Source organism: Megascapheus bottae, chromosome 6 (genome assembly GCF_031878675.1).
Source record: "Megascapheus bottae isolate mThoBot1 chromosome 6, mThoBot2.hap1, whole genome shotgun sequence".
Lineage (NCBI taxonomy): Eukaryota > Metazoa > Chordata > Mammalia > Rodentia > Geomyidae > Megascapheus > Megascapheus bottae.
Window position 1 is genome coordinate 83,338,489 of NC_143514.1, and position 17,637 is coordinate 83,356,125.

A 17,637-nucleotide genomic window follows, 5' to 3' on the forward strand; every position below is an offset into this window, starting at 1 on the left:
CGGCCTGGCGACGCGCCCTTCCCCGGAAGGCCCCCTCCGGCCCGCGGCCGGCAGACGGGGAGTCATTCTTAAAGAATGCGCGCGCAGGGCTTCCGCCGCGTGTCTGACCCCGTGGGGTTGTCGTGTGCTGGCATTCCAGCAAGTGACTTCTGGGAAGTCCCGGGCCCCCGGGTTCTATGACGTTCGTAGGGTCGGGGGCGAGCCCGCCGGCGCCCCGGCTCGTAGAGGACTTTCTTCGGGTCCGTGGCTGCTGGGCGAGCACCCCGCAGGCGGGAAGTGCCGTGGGCACACTTGCCTTTTGTGAAGGCTGACTCCAGGTGTATCCTCATAGGAAAGTACGGCCTGCAGAGGCGCCAGGGGCCCCGCCTGCCGGGCGGCCTGGGCCTGGCTGTCTGGGGAGGGTGGGGTCTCCACTACGATCCTTAAAGGATTCTTCTGTGTCGGGTGGGTGGGTGGGTGTGCGTGGGCACGACTCTGTACTTGGAATCTGAACTCTGGTGGCGTGGGAGCCCACAGACTGCTCTGCCTGCAGGCTTCTAATAAAACCTGTCAAGTCCTCCACTGACTGTGCCTCGCCTCTGTCTTTGGCAGCCATAGGGTGGGCCTGCAGGGGTGCCCACCGCCCTGCTATGCAAGCGGTGGTGGGGACTCTGGATTGAAGGATTGAAATGCTGGGTCCCGGTGAAGGGGCTGGGGGGGGGGGAGGAAAGGCAGGGTGTGAGGCACGTGGGAAGGAGGGAGGGAGGCCTGCAGAACTGTTATCTGGCTTGCTCACCCACTGTGCTCTGGAGATCTAGTGTCTACCCCAGCCTGTCACCAGTTCCTGCTGGGGACGGAGAGGTGCCCGATGAGGTGACCCTTACAGGACCTTCACTGAGAGGGAGCCGAGGGCACAGCATATCTCCTTCAACCAAAGTGGATATGGCTGGGCCAATCAGGAGAAAAGCTTGAAAAGATTTTTCCCCCCCTGCTCTCCTCATGCCCCATGGCAACTGTCTCAAGGTGCCCCAGGACACCTGCTGGACTAAGTCAGGCGGGCCAGCCTTGGTCAGAGCTAATCCACAGAGGACTAGCCATGCACCTGCCAGGGGCTATCCTTGACTTCAGAAAGGGCACCTATTTTTAGGCAAGCTAAAACATGTTGGCCAAGGCCCACATCTCCCAGGCCAGTCTCCCCAAGACGAAATCCAGGGGGCCAAGGGTAGGAAGGAGCTGGGTATGTCCACACACTTTCTGAAGGACAAGCCACAGAGGTGGGTGGGGCCCCGCCAAGCACTTCTCCCCCTCTTCTGTCCCTTTCCAGTCCGTTCTCCACACTGTTCTCTGTCTGGTACCCCTGAAGCCCAGCCTAGAGCCTTCCAGTGGCCTCTTGGGGTCTCTGGACCCTAAGAGTGGAGGACAGACCGGGTCCCTTTCTTCCAGTGTGTTTACTGCACATCTGCAGTACAGGAATGAATGGGCAATGGAAGACAGCTCTGCCCTTGTGCTGCCCTTGTGCAGGGCTCAGCTCACTGCCAGGGGCTAAATGTTAGGGACCTCCTACCAGGGAGCAGACCTGCCTGCCTGGGGGCAGGTTCCCCCCCCCCAGGGCCCACACCCTTGGGACTGCCTCCTCCCTGTCACTGAGGCCTTGCCAGGTCCCTGAGCTTCCCAGTCCAGGCTGCCCGCAACAGCATGGGCTCCCAGGACAGTCTCAATGCAGACAGAGGCTGGGGACCGGAGACTCTAAGTGACCTGTGGAGGACCCCCCCGAGGGAAGGGCTGAGCCCTCCTGAGGGTTCCTGTCTGCTGTCTGCTTCCATGCAGGGCCTCTGGAGCAGCTCCTCTGCTCGGCTCAGCCCGAGCCTGTCCCCGATTGCTCCCAGCATCCCTGTCTTGCACTAGGTGGCCTCCTCCAAGCAGCCTCTGCCTCCTTCTCCCCACACCCTTCAAGTCCACAGCTTCCTCAGCTGCTGGTACTGGACCCATCAGCCTGGGGGGGGTCCCGGGCTCCTCCAGTGTGCACGGAGGGTCACGTGCGCCTGGGGGCTCCGGTCGTGGGAGGTCCCGGCAGGTTCCCGCAGGGCCCCCCGGGAAGGACCCCGCGGACGCCCCGCCCCCCGCGGACGCCCCGCCCCGCCCCGCGGACGCCCCGCCCTCCCGCGGACGCCCCGCCCCGGGGCGGGGCCGGCGCCTCATTAGCATAATGTATGCGCGCGGCGGTTAGCGGGCGGACCGAGGCGCGCAGAGCTCCATGGCCGACGAGGCGCCGGGCCCTTCCAAGATGGCGGCGTGCGGGGCGAGCGGCGGCGGGAGCAGCGGGGACAGCCTGGACAAGAGCATCACGCTGCCCCCGGACGACATCTTCCGCAACCTGGAGAACGCCAAGCGCTTCGCCATCGACATAGGTGGCGGCGGCGGCGGGCGGGGGCCGGCGGGGGCGGAGGCGGGCGCGGCGGGAAGGACGACGGGCGGGGCGCGGGCCGCCGCACGGCCTCGCCGGGACTTGTAGTCCGCGGCCCGGCGGCCCGGCCCGGCCCGGAGGGCGGCTCGGCCCGCGGGGGTCACTCGGGGCTCGTGGTCCGGGCGGCGGCGGTCCGAGGGCTCGGCCTGCCCGGGGCGGCGGGGCCGGGGCGGCGGGTCCCCCGTGTGGCGGGTCCCCGGTCCTGGTCCCCCGTGTGGCGGGTCCCCCCGTGTGGCGGGTCCCCGGTCCTGGTCCCCCCGTGTGGCGGGTCCCCGGTCCTGGTCCCCCCGTGTGGCGGGTCCCCCCGTGTGGCGGGTCCCCGGTCCTGGTCCCCCGTGTGGCGGGTCCCCCCGTGTGGCGGGTCCCCGGTCCTGGTCCCCCCGTGTGGCGGGTCCCCCCGTGTGGCGGGTCCCCGGTCCTGGTCCCCCCGTGTGGCGGGTCCCCCCGTGTGGCGGGTCCCCGGTCCTGGTCCCCCGTGTGGCGGGTCCCCCCGTGTGGCGGGTCCCCGGTCCTGGTCCCCCCGTGTGGCGGGTCCCCGGTCCTGGTCCCCCGTGTGGCGGGTCCCCCCGTGTGGCGGGTCCCCGGTCCTGGTCCCCCGTGTGGCGGGTCCCCGGTCCTGGTCCCCGTGTGGCGGGTCCCCGGTCCTGGTCCCCCGTGTGGCGGGTCCCCGGTCCTGGTCCCCCGTGTGGCGGGTCCCCGGTCCTGGTCCCCCGTGTGGCGGGTCCCCGGTGTGGGTCCCCCCGTGTGGCGGGTCCCCCCGTGTGGCGGGTCCCCCCGTGTGGCGGGTCCCCGGTCCTGGTCCCCCCGTGTGGCGGGTCCCCGGTCCTGGTCCCCCGTGTGGCGGGTCCCCCCGTGTGGCGGGTCCCCGGTCCTTGTCCCCCGTGTGGCGGGTCCCCCGGTCCTGGTCCCCCGTGTGGCGGGTCCCCGGTCCTTGTCCCCCGTGTGGCGGGTCCCCCGGTCCTGGTCCCCCCGTGTGGCGGGTCCCCGGTCCTGGTCCCCCGTGTGGCGGGTCCCCGGTCCTGGTCCCGGTGTGGTGGGTCTGGTGCAGGCCCCAGTGCGGGTCCCAGGGTGGCCCGGCACAGCACCACAGGCTGGGCCCTGCTCTGCTGCAGGGTCCCCGGGGTCCCCCGCAGTCCGGGTCGCTCGAGAGACCCCTCTCCTCCGACGGTTGACAGCTGGCCGCCGTCGGGTCCCCGGGGACCCTCACCCTGGCCCCCGCATGGTGGGCCACCTCAGCTCCCCAGACCCCCGGGCCGCCCCCCTTGGGGCTGGTGGATCGGCACCACCGGTGCCAGACCCCTCCCACACCGGCCGGAATCACCCCGTTTAACCCGGGCACCAGAAGAGGGGCCAACTTGTTGCAGGTCGGTCCCCTGTGAGGAGGTGGCAGAGCCAGGATGGGACCCCTCCTCCAGGCCTCTTTCAGGGGGCCCCTGGCTGCTGTTGGTGATGGAAGGTCAAACCGCCTCCCAGACCCCGTGGGCACCTTGGCCCAGGCGCCCTTAAAGCCAGGTGCCGGGTCAGCGGCATGTGTAGAGACAGGCTTCTCCCATTTCCTCTTCCCTCACCCGGGCCTGTGGGTCCAGGAAACCACAGCTGCTCCGCACCCTTGGCAGCACACTTGCTCTTTCAGATGCAACGTTAGGTCAGCCGCACTGGTTCACCTCTTTGGAAGCACCCGGGGACATCAGTTCATGAGCGCATACTGGTAGTTTGGGCCTGATGTTGTGTTACTAGGGCCGGTGAGGAGGGCCCTGGGGCCGTGGCATGGACCAGGTGGTCCTGCCCGTCCGTGGTGCCCAGAGCGGAAAGGAAGGGCTAGAGAAGGTGAGGGGAGAATGGCCCCCGGGCATGATAAACAAGCATGTGAATACAGAGGTCATTGGATGACCCCTATATCAGTAGATAGATTGATGCCAGCCTCAGGGCACAGAAGCCTGTACCAGGGAGCCAACTTTACCTCTCTCACTGGACTAGCCAGCACCCCACCCCGTGTGCTGCCTCTTAGGGGAGGAGTAGATAGCCGAGGCCTTACCTTCGTGGGCTTTCCAGAGCAGGGCACTGTGGGGGTATCACAGAAACCAGCATGCTTGCTCCTGGCATGCATAGGTATGCCAGTGAATTAAATCTAACACCCCAAACACAAGTTCTGTGACCTGGGACTTGGTAGTAACTTCTGGAGTCTCCTAGGATTTGTCCTCACATCTGTATAGTACCTGTCTTGAACAGTGGTTTATTTGGGGGAGTTGGGGAGGATGGGGAATTGGACAAGAAGCATTTGGCACCACTCTGGTACCACTCTGGGGCCAGCATGGGGGCAGGGAGGAGAGCTCAGAGGCTTAGGACAGCCAGGGAATGAGCTTAAGTCTGTGACACGTTCACTAATCAGACATAGGCCGGGTCACAGCCCGATGAGGCAGGACTGGCCACCCTGGCACTTAGAGCAGGTATTTAACCTGCTCACTTTGGCCTTTGGACTATGGCCCTGGGATGCCTTAGCTGTCTCCACATCGGTGTACAGACCAGGCTGTTTGCTCTGACACACTCCCTTGATACTTTCTCACAGTACAACCATTTTGAAATCACTGTAGCCTTCTCACTTGCCCAGGGAGAGGTTTTCCCCCAGCCACGACCCTGTCTGGCCATGTAGGAAAGGCAGTTTGTGCGGTCATTCTGTGTAGCTGAGCTTTCTGATTTTTCTCCTGCTTGTTGGTCGTAGGCCTACACACCCTTGAACACAGTTGAACCTTTTCTTTGCCCAGGAAGGACAAGCTGTGGCTTGTCTCTGGCAGTGCCTTTTCTGGGACTCTTTCCTCTGAAGTGTGTCTAAGGTGAACAAAGGCTTCTTGCTTTTCTGGGAGCTCAGCGTCCCCTTACGTGCCATGGCCCCCCTGTGACATTGAGAGGCTGGTCCCCAGAGGCCTCTGTCTGACTTCCTTTGGATGCTTGTGGGGCTTGAGCTAACTTCAGCTCAGGGCACCCAGGAGCTGGACGGTTGATGCTGGGCCTGGTCCCTGCCTGCTGGTGGCAACCACCTGCCAGCCATTCCTCTGAACAGACACGGTGCCTCTGAACAGACACGGCTGGCATTCCCTAGCTGATGGGAAGCCAGCTCATTTCCCTGGCCACTGTCAAGATGAGAAGGTGAAGCTGGATTTTCTTACATGACAGCCACATGCACTGGATGCCGAATGGCACTGCCCCCCTTGAGTGTGTGGGAGGAACTCTTTGGACTCACTTAGCCAGATACCTGAGGGGACAGCACTCCACGGGGTCAGTGTTGTAACTCGGTGGTTCTCCTTCCTTCCCCCAGTTTTTTTGGTGGGTCATGGGGCCTGAACTCTGGGCCTGAGCATTTTTGTCCCTGAGCTCTTCAGCTCAAGGCTACCACCCTACCCTTGAGCCCAGCCCCACTTCCCGTTTTCTAGAGGTTCATTGGAGATAAGAGTCTCAGGTCTTTTTGTGCCCAGGCTGGCTTTGAACCTTGATCCTCAGATCTCAGCCTCCTGAGTAGCTGGGATGAGTTGTGAGCCACCATGCACGCTCCTCCCCTGTTGTAATCTTGCACAGCACCGATGTCTGGCCCACAGAGGCTGCAGTCCCCTGATGAGGAGGCGGTTACCCTGGCCTTGCTATTCCCTGGAGAGCCTGAGGAAGATGGTTTCCAGGCTTCCTTCATCTGGGTTCTGATTTCTTCTCAGTGTGTGTTTTCCCTTTGTAGGTGGATCCTTGACCAAGCTGGCCTACTATTCAACAGTGCAGCACAAAGTGGCCAGAGTGCGGTCTTCCGACCACTCAGGAAAGGTAAGCCATGGTTTCATCTGTTGTCTCTCTGCTGCTCACATTCATCAGCTCGGTTGTCCTGGAAGTTTTATTAATTTATTTTTGTTAGTCATGGGGCTTGAACTCTGGGCTGAGTTCTTCATTCAAGGCTAGCACTCCACCACTTTGATCCACAGCACTACTTCTGGTTTTCTGGTGGTTAATTGGAGATAAGTCTCACAGACTTTCCTGGCCAGGCTGGCTTTGAACCTTGATCCTTGGATCTTAGCCTCCTGAGTAGCTAGGACTACAGGCGTGAACTGCTGGCACTTGGCTTTATTTATCCTTTTTAAAGTTTTAGCAAAGATTTTATTTTAAGTAAGGGAGTTAAAGAAGGGAGGAATGGACAAAGGAGAGAAATATTTCCTGCTCATCATCAGAAAATAGAGTGAGGGCCTCCTGGAAGTTTCTGACAATGAAGGCCATCCCCGACTCCTCACTTAGTTTCCCTTCTAACCCTCCGTGGCAACACCCTCATTTCCTGCTCCTTGGGACAGGTTTTTCCCAAGGAGGCTTCCCTGAGGCTCTCAGGCATCTTGGGTTCCTCCCTTCTCTCCTGGGGCCCAGGAGTTGATCTCACATTCTGCATACGTGGTGGTTGATGAGATGTCCTGCCCGGGTCAGAACTCTGTGAGCCGGTCTGCTCATCACTGCCCTGGTTTCCAGGACACAGAACAAGACCATGAGCCTCCCTATGAGATTTCAGTTCAGGAAGAGGTGACAGCTCGTCTGCATTTCATCAAGTTTGAGAACACCTACATTGAAGCCTGCCTGGATTTCATCAAAGACCACCTGGTCAACACAGAGACGAAGGTCATCCAGGCAACGGGGGGTGGAGCATACAAGTTCAAGGACCTTATCGAGGAGAAGCTGCAGCTAAAGTAAGTGAGGAGGGGTCCCAGAAGGGAGGCCAAGCCCCCTGGTTTCCTATGGGTGTGTTCTGGCCAGGAACAGCTGGGTTCCCTGTGTAGTTCCTGCCTTTATGTTTAGGTGAGGCCTTGGCAGTGGCTGCTGGAAGCAGATGTGTCTTTCAGAATGAGATTCAGCCTCTTCAGTTTGGGGCTCATGGGCATAGCCAAGCAGCTCTGTGCCACTGCCTGGCCTGTGCACCGTGGTCCGTCCCCTCTGGGGCTGGGACTGTGCCACATGGCTGGGCTCTTTCTTTGCAGAGTAGACAAGGAAGATGTGATGACCTGCCTGATAAAGGGGTGCAACTTCGTGTTGAAGAACATCCCACATGAGGCCTTCATGTATCAGAAAGACTCCAACCCCGAGTTCCGCTTTCAGACTAATCACCCCAACATCTTCCCATATCTTCTGGTCAACATCGGCTCTGGAGTCTCTATTGTGAAGGTGGGACTCTACTTCTCAGAACTCTGAGCAAGTAACAACCCGGTGGCAACTCATCATCGCATGTGGTGGAGCCAGTGCTGGGCACAGGGCACAGACAATGTCCAGTGTCAGAGGGGCAAGCAGGCCCTGCTGCCAGGGTCGGTGCCACGGCCCCTGTGGCTCCTCTCGAGAGTGGATGGGGACAGCCTGGGCCCGGGGGCTCTGCCGCTGACTTCTCCCTGGCTCCATCCCAGGTGGAGACGGAGGACCGGTTTGAGTGGATCGGCGGCAGCTCTATTGGAGGTGGCACCTTCTGGGGACTCGGGGCTCTGCTCACCAAGACAAAGGTAACTAGCCAGCGAGACCGCTGCTGGCTGCCCCTGTTCAGGAAGGTCTGGGTCTGGGTCACTGTAAGGAGGCCGTGGTCCTAGCTGTGTGGGCACAGGACTCCGTAGCTGAACGGGGGCAGGGAAGGGGGTGGGCACTAGATTGCTGGAGTGGACCCAGCTTCTGACTTCCTTGAGTGATGAGGGGAGCGTCTCACACGCTCCTTAGCATGTTGGTTTCTAGGGCAGTGGAGGCCCTACTGCTGAGCCACCCTGCCTTGCCCCCTGCAGAAGTTTGATGAACTGCTGCAGCTGGCCTCCAAGGGCCAGCACGCCAATGTGGACATGCTAGTGCAGGACATCTATGGCGGTGCCCACCAGACCCTAGGGCTGAGCGGCAACCTCATCGCCAGCAGCTTCGGGAAGTCGGCCACGGCAGACAGAGGTACCTCCTGGCTCTGACCCACCGCAGAGTGTGCCCACCCTGAGTTCCTGGGGATGGAGACTGGCCTTGCAGGCCAGCCTGGAGCCCCACAGCTCCTGCTTGCTGCAGGCCTGCTTAGTGTCCACCAGAACACTGACACCTAAGTGCCACTTGCCTTGGTTTCCAAGGACGTGCCTGTCAGGAGAAGGGGTCTGGGTGCCCCAGAGCCCGATCACCTGTTACACGCACCCCGCACAGGGGCCTGCGCACAGGCCGGCCGGTGCCATCCCCTCACGCCTGCCCTGCTCCCGCTCCCCTCAGAGTTCTCCAAAGAGGACGTAGCCAAGAGCCTGCTGCACATGATCAGCAACGACATCGGGCAGCTGGCCTGCCTCTACGCCAGGCTGCACAGCCTGGACCGGGTGTACTTCGGGGGCTTCTTCATCCGGGGCCACCCGGTGACCATGCATACCATCACCTACAGCATCAACTTCTTCTCCAAGGTGCGGACCACTGGGCCTTGGACGCTCCGCGAGCTGCCGTCCAGCCCCTCCCCACCTGGCACGGCCCACCGCTCGCCCTCCGACTCGTTCCAGACTTTCTGCCTTTTAGCACAGAGTGAGACTGCCCCTAGGCATAGGCAGTCAGGACGTGGTCACTGACGAGACCTCACCCCGGCCTCTGCTGGGCTGCTTCCCGGAGGAAGCAGTGTCTGCCAAGGTCTCCCCTGGCATCCTCAGACACAGGCTGCTCCCTAGCACCCAGGGCCAGTCCCCAGGGCGGTTGGTGAGCAGAAGTTGGGGCCTCAGGCAGGGCTGGTTTAGAACAGCACTGATGGACACTGACCAGCTGCCTGTGGACTTGGCTCCGGCAGGGAGAAGTCCAGGCGCTGTTCCTGAGACACGAGGGCTACCTGGGCGCCATCGGGGCCTTTTTAAAAGGAGCTGAGCAGGACAGTAAGTAGCATCTGCTGCTCCTCTGAGCAGTAGTGGCCACACAGGGCTGTGGGGAAGGAGGTGAGGGTGGAGGGTGGGGAGTGGCCGGCCTCAGGGCCTCAGGAGCCTCAGGAGCGGGTGTTCTTAGTGTTTGAATAAACACATGATTTTATCCCTCTTCCTCCCCCACTTTTCCCTTTTGAATCAAGGGCCAGGCTGACACGGTGACGGGCTTCTCGTTTTTCCAGATCCTAACCAGTACAGCTGGGGCGAGAACTACGCAGGCAGCTCCGGGTTGATGAGCACGTCGCCCGAACTCTGCCTGACACAGCGGACACGGAGCGGCACAGTGAGTAGTCTCCTTCCCTCCCCCCCACACACCTGGTCGTCGCTGGAGGGAGAGCTGCCTCAGGAGTCTAGGGCTGTGCAGGCAGCAAGGTCAGGAGCCAGGGCCTCTCCCCAAGGTGGGGGAGCTAGGGTAGACTGGCCACCTGCCCTCAGCCAGTGTTCTGCCCCATACCTGAGCAAGTCCGCTGTTCCTAGAAGGAGCCAGACTGTTCCTCAAGTCCCTGTGTGGGTGAGGCCCTTTATGTCTAGGCACTTCGTACCTGTGTAAGAACCTACCTGAGGCTCCCTCCCCATCATACCTGTGCAGGCCGGGTGTCTGTTTGGCACAGCTTGCCAGTTCTGGGTTTCTGAGGCACCCCGGTCACGTGTTGCAGCTGGCACATGGTTTTGTAACTCACCGTACACACTGGGACAGATCTTGGAAAGGCCGGATTCACAGATCCCAGGCCATCCCAGGCTATCCCAGGAGGAGGCCGCTGGCCACTCTAATAGAAGCTGCTCCTGGTGAGGGCGTGTATCCAAGGGCTTGGGGCTGTCTATGCCCGTTGTCTCTGGTCGTTCCTGGGCCAGGCACGAGTGGAGCACTCTCCAGAACCAGTGCTCACTGTCTTTCTCCTGGGCACCTACTTCATCGAGTGGCTGCTGCTGCTGCTGAGATACCTGCCCTACACACACAGGGAGGGCACAGAGAGGGCCCTCGGGGGGACCTGGAGGACAGGGCATGTCTGCAGAGCCTGCGTGACACTGAGCACCTGCCCCAGCAGTGGGTGTCATGGAAGCACAGGCCGCCTGGCATTGTGGAGCCAGAGCCAAGGCTTGAAGCTCCCTTTTGCCAGGAAAACTGGCTGCCATGAAGGCCACTAGTTGTGCCAAGCAGGAGGAAAACTAGGGACCTGGTGACAGCCTCTGCACCCCTCTTTTGCCAGTCTGGGAATTCCCTGCCATGTGGGGGGAGGTGTCGCCTTTAGATGTCACTGTACTGGTGGTGGCTCAGAGGGGCCACTAGTCTGCTCCCTCATTTCAGACCAAAGTGCACCTGGCACAGAAGGGCCCAGGCCCAGGTGTGTGATGTGTCTGATAGTTGGCCAAAGTAGCCCCTGGGGCACAGATCACTCTTGGCTATGCTATGTCCCTTTAATTGTTCTTCTGGCCCAGAACAGCTGCACTCCAGTGTGTGAGTGGTCACTCTTGACATACTCGTGTTCTTGCTGCAGGTGGCCATGGCATATCCATGGCCACGGACATAGCTAAGTGGAGCTTGGGGCCGGTGTGCAGTGGGCAGTCCTGCAGTCCTTTGTGGTTAGTGTCTGCAGAGCTGAGGGTGTTTGGGGGGCTGGGAAACTTTCCACAAGGCTAAGGAAAGGCAGCAGAAGTGGGCATGTCAGGGACAGAGAAACAACTCCGGAGTCTGCCTGCCAGGAGAAAATAGTGTGGGGGCAACTGGAAGTCAGTTCAAGGGCTCCCCGATACTGTGGAAAGGGGGGGGTCAACTCAGAGGGCTGGTGATGTGGTGCATGGTGGGATAGATTTGAAACCTTTAGGAGTAGATCCACCCCACTGCCAGGCCAGAAAACAAGTCCAGGGAATGGCCAGGAGGCTGTAGGAAGGCCCATCCGGGCTGTACTGCAGGGACGAAGGGAAGTCCCATCTGCCCCTCTGGAGAACAGGAGCTGCATCTGAGCACGAGTTACTCCTGAAAACCCATGGTTTCTACCCCTGCTTGCCTTCCCAGTTTGACCTGCTGGAGATGGACCGGCTGGAGAGGCCCCTGGTCAGCCTTCCCCTCCTCCAGGACCCATCCTCCTATGTGCCAGACACCGTGGACCTCACTGATGATGCCCTGGCCCGCAAGTACTGGCTCACCTGCTTCGAGGAAGCCCTGGATGGGGTGAGGGGCCGAGGCGTGGCGGGAGCCTGAGTCTCCAGTGGCATAGTCCCAGAAACAACAGGGCCGTTCCAAAGCTGGCTTGCTGCAGCTCTCTGATGATGCACAGGGCAAAGCCAAGGGCAGGGAGGGTCTCCAAAGCCACGGGAACCGGGTTCAAGTACAGGAAGCGAGCTCCTGCTGTGTGGCATAGCCGGGGGCCTGCCGGTGCCCTCAGGTACCGCAGAAGTGCCGTGGGGCATCTCTTCGGAAAGTCACAGCTATGGCAGGTTTCACCTATGGTGAGCCTCCTGTCGGCCTCCACTGCCACGGGGCCAGGGGAACCCGTCACACCCACTGCTTCTCTGCTTCTGGAAACAGGATTGCAGCGGCTTCGAGGGGCCCTGCTGGGTTGGGGGTTTTGTCACTGTGACAGAATATCTGGCAGAGACAAAAAGGAGGCTTTATCGCAAGAAGCAGAGGGAAAGGAGGAAGGGCTAGGTCAAAAGGCTTCTAAGACGCTCCTAAGCCAGGCCCGAGCAGTCATCGGTTCATCTGATGGGGCTGGAACCCTTTTGCTCTGCCTCTGCCGTGAAGCCCACACGGCTGCCTCCGGCATGCACCAGGGCGACGTGCCTTCCACACTGGGACTCTTCCTGTCCCAGCCTCTGAGGCTGTGGCATCGCTGGGGGTGCCACATGGGCCCAGGAGATAGGGTGTAGCGTTCCACTGTTCTTTAGCCAGCGCTGGGCAGGCATTCTGCGTGGCAGCCTTTGGGAGGCCGGGGGCTCCTCCTGTACTCTGCCACAGGGGCCTCTGGTGCTGTGGTAGGAGCTCCTACTTTTGTCTGGTTTCTACCCAAGTGGCTCCTGTCTGAGCCTTGGGCCTCACAGTTGGCAGGGAGGTGCCGGAATCGAGCCTGCTTCTGTCTCCCACAGGAGATGTAGGAGAACAGCACAGGTCAGGCCCTCATGAATGGTGAAACACCAGGCAAATGGCCTTGTCACCACAGACAAGGCCACAGAGCCTGCGGTCCTGCCGGGAGAAGAAGGCCCCGCCCCCAAGAGCCTGTGCCTGGCTACAGGGCCTGTGGGAACGTTGCCCGTGGCCCAGGGTAGACCCAGGAGCCTCTGCCCACCCTGTGTCGTAGGTGGTGAAGCGGGCTGTGGCCAGCCAGCCCGAGTCTGTGGATGCAGCAGAGAGGGCTGAGAAGTTCCGGCAAAAGTACTGGAGTAAGCTGCAGACGCTGCGGCAGCAGCCCTTGTGAGTGCCACAGGCCAGGCTGGCTCCCGACATGCACCCCGTGGCCTTGTGGGAGGGGGCCTTGGGCAGGCCTCGTGCTTAGCCACACTGTCCTGCTTCTGCCCCAGTGCTTACGGGACCCTGACGGTGCGCAGCCTGCTGGACACCAGGGAGCACTGTCTGAACGAGTTCAGCTTCCCAGACCCCTACTCCAAGGTGAGCCTGTGGGCCGCAGCAGGGCCTCTTCCCGGGTCTCCCTCGTCAGTGGCCAGGCAGCAGACAGAGCAGCAAGCGTGTCGTGCCCTGCAGGGCTCTGCAGGCCTGGTAGCAGCCACAGGCCTGAGTCAGTCACACACTGGACAGGCCTCCAGGTCTCCGGTCTCATGAGTAGCAAGTAGCTAGGTGGGCTGTGAGGATGGAGGGCTTGTGGGGCCACCACAAGGCGCAGCTGCCTGTCCCAGGGCCCAAGTGCCCTCGGATCCGTGCCAGTGCGTGTACTCTCTGAGAGGAGCGGGATGCTTTGAGACCTGCATCCAGCGCTGCCCGGCTGCCAGTCCTCACACCTAGGTCCCACTTTCCTAGCCCGTCCAGATGGCACTTTAGGCTGGCATGGCCTGGAGAGGCTCGTAGGTGCGCTCCACAGAGAGCCTCCTGTGTCCTCCGCTTCCTCCCTCTTTCTGAGGCCAGCCGGAAGGCCTGCTCAGCATGGAGGGCTGACTTCTCTCTGCAGGTGAAGCAGCAAGAAAACGGCCTGGCGCTGAAGTGCTTTCAGAGTGTGACACGCGCGCTGGATGCCTTGGGCTGGGAGGAGCGGCAGCTGGCGCTGGTGAAGGGACTCCTGGCCGGGAACGTCTTCGACTGGGGCGCCAAGGCTGTGTCTGAGTAGGTGTCCCGGCCAGGCCCTGCCTTTTATCCACCGCTTTCAGGCCGCCCGGCCCGGCCCAGCCCAGCTCCCAGGCCAGGGGCCGGAGACAGGGCTATAGGGCACTTGTGCCACCCCAGCTCTGCCTGAGAGTCCAGGCTGTGCCTCCCTGAGCGGGATGGTGCAGAGGAGCTGTGGGTTTGACATTGGAGGTGACAGTTCCAGTGGGCAAAGCCCAAATCTACATGGTGACATGTAGCAGGTTCCGTGATGGTTCAACTCCAGAGTAAAGGGTGAGCCAGCCGCCTCCGCACCCCTTCTGGGTTTCCTCATCGTAGGCGGCTTCCGAGGAAGCCCTTCCTGGGCTGACACCTTCCTTGCTGGAGAAGTTGCGTTCCCAGGCCCGGGGCCCACTCAGTGACCACAGGGCGGCTAGACCCAGCCCTCCCAGCTTCTGCTGGGGTCCTAGGCCTGCTTGGTCCACTTGGGTCCTGGTGGGTGTTTCAGACAAACACTGAGGACCGTTTTCTGTCCTGCCCCACCCTCATCATTTTTCCCTCATGGTGGCCTCCCCACCAAGTGTGGCTGCGTGGTGTGGCTAATGGGAGTGGTAACTTCATTTTCTTCTCCATAGCGTCTTGGAGTCTGACCCCAGGTTTGGGTTTGAAGAGGCCAAGAGAAAGTTACAAGGTAGGAATGCCCTGGTTTTCAGCAGGTCACGCAGGTGGTCGGTTGGCAGGGGCTGGGGATGCGATCCCTTAGCACAGAGCTCCTGGCCCCCTGGGAAGGCGAGCCACGGCCACAGAGGCAGCCTGGTGCTCATTTGTTTGGGTTCCTGTCCCCACAGAGCGGCCCTGGCTTGTGGATTCCTACAGCGAGTGGCTGCAGAGACTAAAGGTATGCAGGGCTGCCTCCCGCCTCTGCCCCAGGGAGATTGGCCAGGGGCCAGGGCCAGGCTGGCGGTCATCAGGCCAGTGGGGGATGGGCGCGCCCGGGGTACGGGCACAGCCCACTGCCTCGTCTTGTGGGGCTGATGGCGGAGGTGTCCATGAGCCGGGGAAGCACTGCGCCCTGGGTTCCTTCCCCAACACTGCAGAGAAAAGAAACGTCCTGTTCCCTGCTTGACCTGCACTGAGCCCCGATGTCCTCTGGGCTGCTATAGTGGAGCAGGCAGGCGCCCGCTCCCTTGACTGCCCGTGGACCCAAGGCCCCGGGCCAGCCCTGTGGGGCGCGGAGTGGTGGTGTGTGAAGTGCGTGGATGCGCCTGTTCCCAACTGAACGTCCTGGTTTTGTTTTACAGGGGCCCCCTCATAAATGTGCCTTAATTTTCGCAGATAACAGTGGAATAGACATCATTTTGGGAGTCTTCCCCTTTGTCAGGGAGCTACTCTTTAGAGGCACGGAGGTGAGTGGACAGGCTGTATGGGTGGGACCCTTCCCAGGGCGTCTCCACTCGGTGGGGTGAGCCCCCTGCGGGCCCCAGCGGCGGCGGCGGTCACTGCAGGTAGGTGTGGGTGTGGCTGGGTGGAGGTCTGGACCTGTGGTGGCCTGGGCTCCAGACAGCAGAGCAGGGCTGACCCAGGCCCCTGGAACACTGCTCACTGGGGCCTGGGGAGGGAGGGGTGTCAACCTGTCCCACGAGGCCGGCAGGGGGGACAAGTGCAGGGTGCAGGGAGCTCGCTGCCCTGGGGCTCTGCTCTGTCCCAGAGGCCCCAGAGCCTCCAGGTTGGAGGGGACAGGGAAAGGCTGGTCCGTGCTGGGCAGCAGCCTGGCACTGAAGAGCGCTTCCCTGCAGGTCATCCTGGCATGCAACTCGGGGCCCGCCCTGAATGACGTCACATACGGCGAGTCTCTCCTCGTGGCAGAGCGCATCGCAGCCATGGACCCCGTTGTCCAGTAGGTGCTGGCGGTGTGCAGAGCTGGTGGGGGGTGGGCCCAGCGGTCGGGGGAGCCCTCCAGAGGGGCATGGCTGGCACTGACCACCTGTGCCCTGCAGCTCGGCGCTCCAGGAAGAGAAGCTGCTGCTCGTGCAGACGGGCTCCAGCTCCCCGTGCCTGGACCTCAGGTAACAGCACGGCCAGCGGTGGCCACGGGCCCGTGCTGTCTCGGGGCGGGGAGGCAGAGGTGGGGTGGCTGTGTGTGACTCTGAGGGCCTCCTGTACCAGCCAGCTCTGTTGTAGAAAGTGGACTGGGAGTGAGAATTGGGGTGACCACAGGAGTGCCCAAAGCAGACCACCCCCCCCAGGTGTTGTGGCTCCAGCAGGTGCTAGGAAGCTAAGCTTGATAGACGAGCCCTGTAGCAGCAAGTGGAGCTTGGGGGACCCCTGCATGCTCTGCTGGCCACCTCCTCCTGGAGAAGTGTCACATGGGCTTAGTCACCCTGCCGGCCTCGTGCTGACCCTGCTCCTTTCCTCCTCGAAGCCGCCTGGACCAGGGCCTGGCTGTGCTGGTGCGGGAGCGAGGCGCCGACCTGGTGGTGATCGAGGGCATGGGCCGGGCTGTTCACACCAACTACCACGCGGCGCTGCGCTGTGAGAGCCTCAAGCTGGCTGTGGTGAAGAATGCCTGGCTGGCCGAGCGGCTGGGCGGCCAGCTCTTCAGCGTCATCTTCAAGTATGAGGTTCCCGTGCAGTGAGAGCCCACCCACAGCGCATCTGCAGTGTTCTCAGAGCAGCCCGCGGCCCGGTCCACACCAGAGCACTTGGCCTGGGCTGCTGTGGCCCAGAGCTGCCAGCCTGTGCCCGGGCCAGCCCGTGCTGTTGGTCCCCAGTGACACTTGATGGAATGTATTTAACTGTTAAATAATCTTTTATATATATATATATACATACACACACACACACACACATATATATATATATATAAATATATGCATAGCTGTGTGTGCCTGTCTGGTGAGGCAGTGCCTGGACACACGGGCCATGTCCCCTCCCGTCCCACTGCTCCTGGAGATGACTCGGATCTCGAGAGCACCAGGAGTCGGCCACCACGTTGAGAGCCTCAAGGGCTCTTGCAGGCGTGGAGCAGAGCCTCGCCGCTGCTGTGGGTTTTGTTGCCGTGGCCTTGAGCCCAGGGCTCAAGTATCTGGAAGTATACCAGATGCCTGTGCTTTCACAGCTGCTCTGCTCCGTCCTCGGCCGACCCACCACCTGTGGTGTACCTGGGCTGTCTGCCAGCCCGGGTACAGAGGCCTGCTTGCCGCAGGCCCCTCAAATCAAGAGAAAACCAGGCGCCAGGCAAGGCCACAAGCCTCTGAGCACTGTGCCTACCTTTCATGGCAGTGCCCTACTCCCACCCCACCCTGCCCGTCTCCGACCTGTGCTTCCACAAACCCCACACCGCTTTTCCTGGGCCAGGAGGACCCTGTTGAGAGCTGTGGGCCGGGCCCTTTAGCCCAGCCTGGGTAGGGAGGCTAGGGTCTTTGGGCTTTGCCCTAGTACCTTCCCTTGTACGTCAGTGTGGCCTGCCCTGGGAGCTGATGTGGACCCCCCCCCCCACTGCCCTGTGTCAGGATGCCAGCGACCCTGGACCTGTGTGCCAGTGGTGATGGGTCAGCCCCGGGCAGCTAGCTCTCACAGACGCTGCCATTGGGGCAGCAGGCATGCCAGGCAAGCAAAATCCAGCTCCCTCTGCCCCGCTTACAGCCCAGAGGCTTGAGTCTGCTGTTCCCAGGTAATAGGGAGACCTTCCAGCCACCTCTGTGGCCTTCCCAAGGCGTTGTGGGACCCTGCCCCATCTTCACCTGCTGTCCTCACTAGGCTTCTCCCACCCAGTTCAAGCCCACCACAGGCCCACCAGGACCCACTGCCCTCTGGAGGAGGTAGAGAGGTGGGCAGAGGTCTGGCCTAGGCCTCGAGGTCTCTGGCACAGACTCCCCACAAAGCCTGCCCAGGACCATCTCAGAGGCTGTTCCTATGCACTGAGTTCCCAGCATAAGCCAAGGCCCTGTGGCCTGCAGCCACAGCACCTTTGCCCACCCTGTCTCTGACTGTCCTTGTCTCATCTGGAACAGATGGGGTCTGCTTTCTGCCTTGTTCCC

At 61.7% G+C, this 17,637-nt stretch overlaps 1 protein-coding gene across 3 annotated transcripts; it reads left to right on the forward strand.

Annotated features, from left to right (window-relative positions):
• The first annotated feature begins 2,202 nt into the window (after window positions 1–2,202).
• Window positions 2,203–16,480, forward strand: Pank4 (pantothenate kinase 4 (inactive)). 3 transcript variants are annotated; one of them, XM_090335980.1, is made up of 19 exons: window positions 2,203–2,387; window positions 6,165–6,247; window positions 6,932–7,146; window positions 7,435–7,618; window positions 7,852–7,944; window positions 8,215–8,368; window positions 8,606–8,850; window positions 9,222–9,303; window positions 9,531–9,631; window positions 11,363–11,518; window positions 12,645–12,757; window positions 12,865–12,952; window positions 13,467–13,618; window positions 14,233–14,288; window positions 14,446–14,495; window positions 14,899–15,003; window positions 15,394–15,494; window positions 15,595–15,663; window positions 16,020–16,480. In XM_090335980.1, the coding sequence occupies exons 1-19, from the start codon at window positions 2,234–2,236 to the stop codon at window positions 16,231–16,233; spliced, it is 2,415 nt and encodes an 804-aa protein (XP_090192106.1). In that variant the 5' UTR covers window positions 2,203–2,233; the 3' UTR covers window positions 16,234–16,480. The 3 variants fall into 3 exon arrangements, 2 of the variants coding, with proteins under 2 accessions (XP_090192106.1, XP_090192108.1); XM_090335982.1 differs by having other exon boundaries at window positions 8,669–8,850; XR_016536023.1 differs by lacking the exons at window positions 15,595–15,663; window positions 16,020–16,480 and having other exon boundaries at window positions 14,933–15,003; window positions 15,394–15,482.
• The last annotated feature ends 1,157 nt before the right edge of the window (window positions 16,481–17,637 follow it).

Coding starts and splice junctions, on each gene's coding strand:
- Pank4 (XM_090335980.1), top strand. CDS start 2,234: ATGGCCGACGAGGCGCCGGGCCCTTCCAAGATGGCGGCGTGCGGGGCG. Junction 8,369..8,605: donor GTCGGCCACGGCAGACAGAG/GTACCTCCTGGC, acceptor CACCCCGCACAG/GGGCCTGCGCACAGGCCGGC. Junction 15,495..15,594: donor GCCATGGACCCCGTTGTCCA/GTAGGTGCTGGC, acceptor TGTGCCCTGCAG/CTCGGCGCTCCAGGAAGAGA.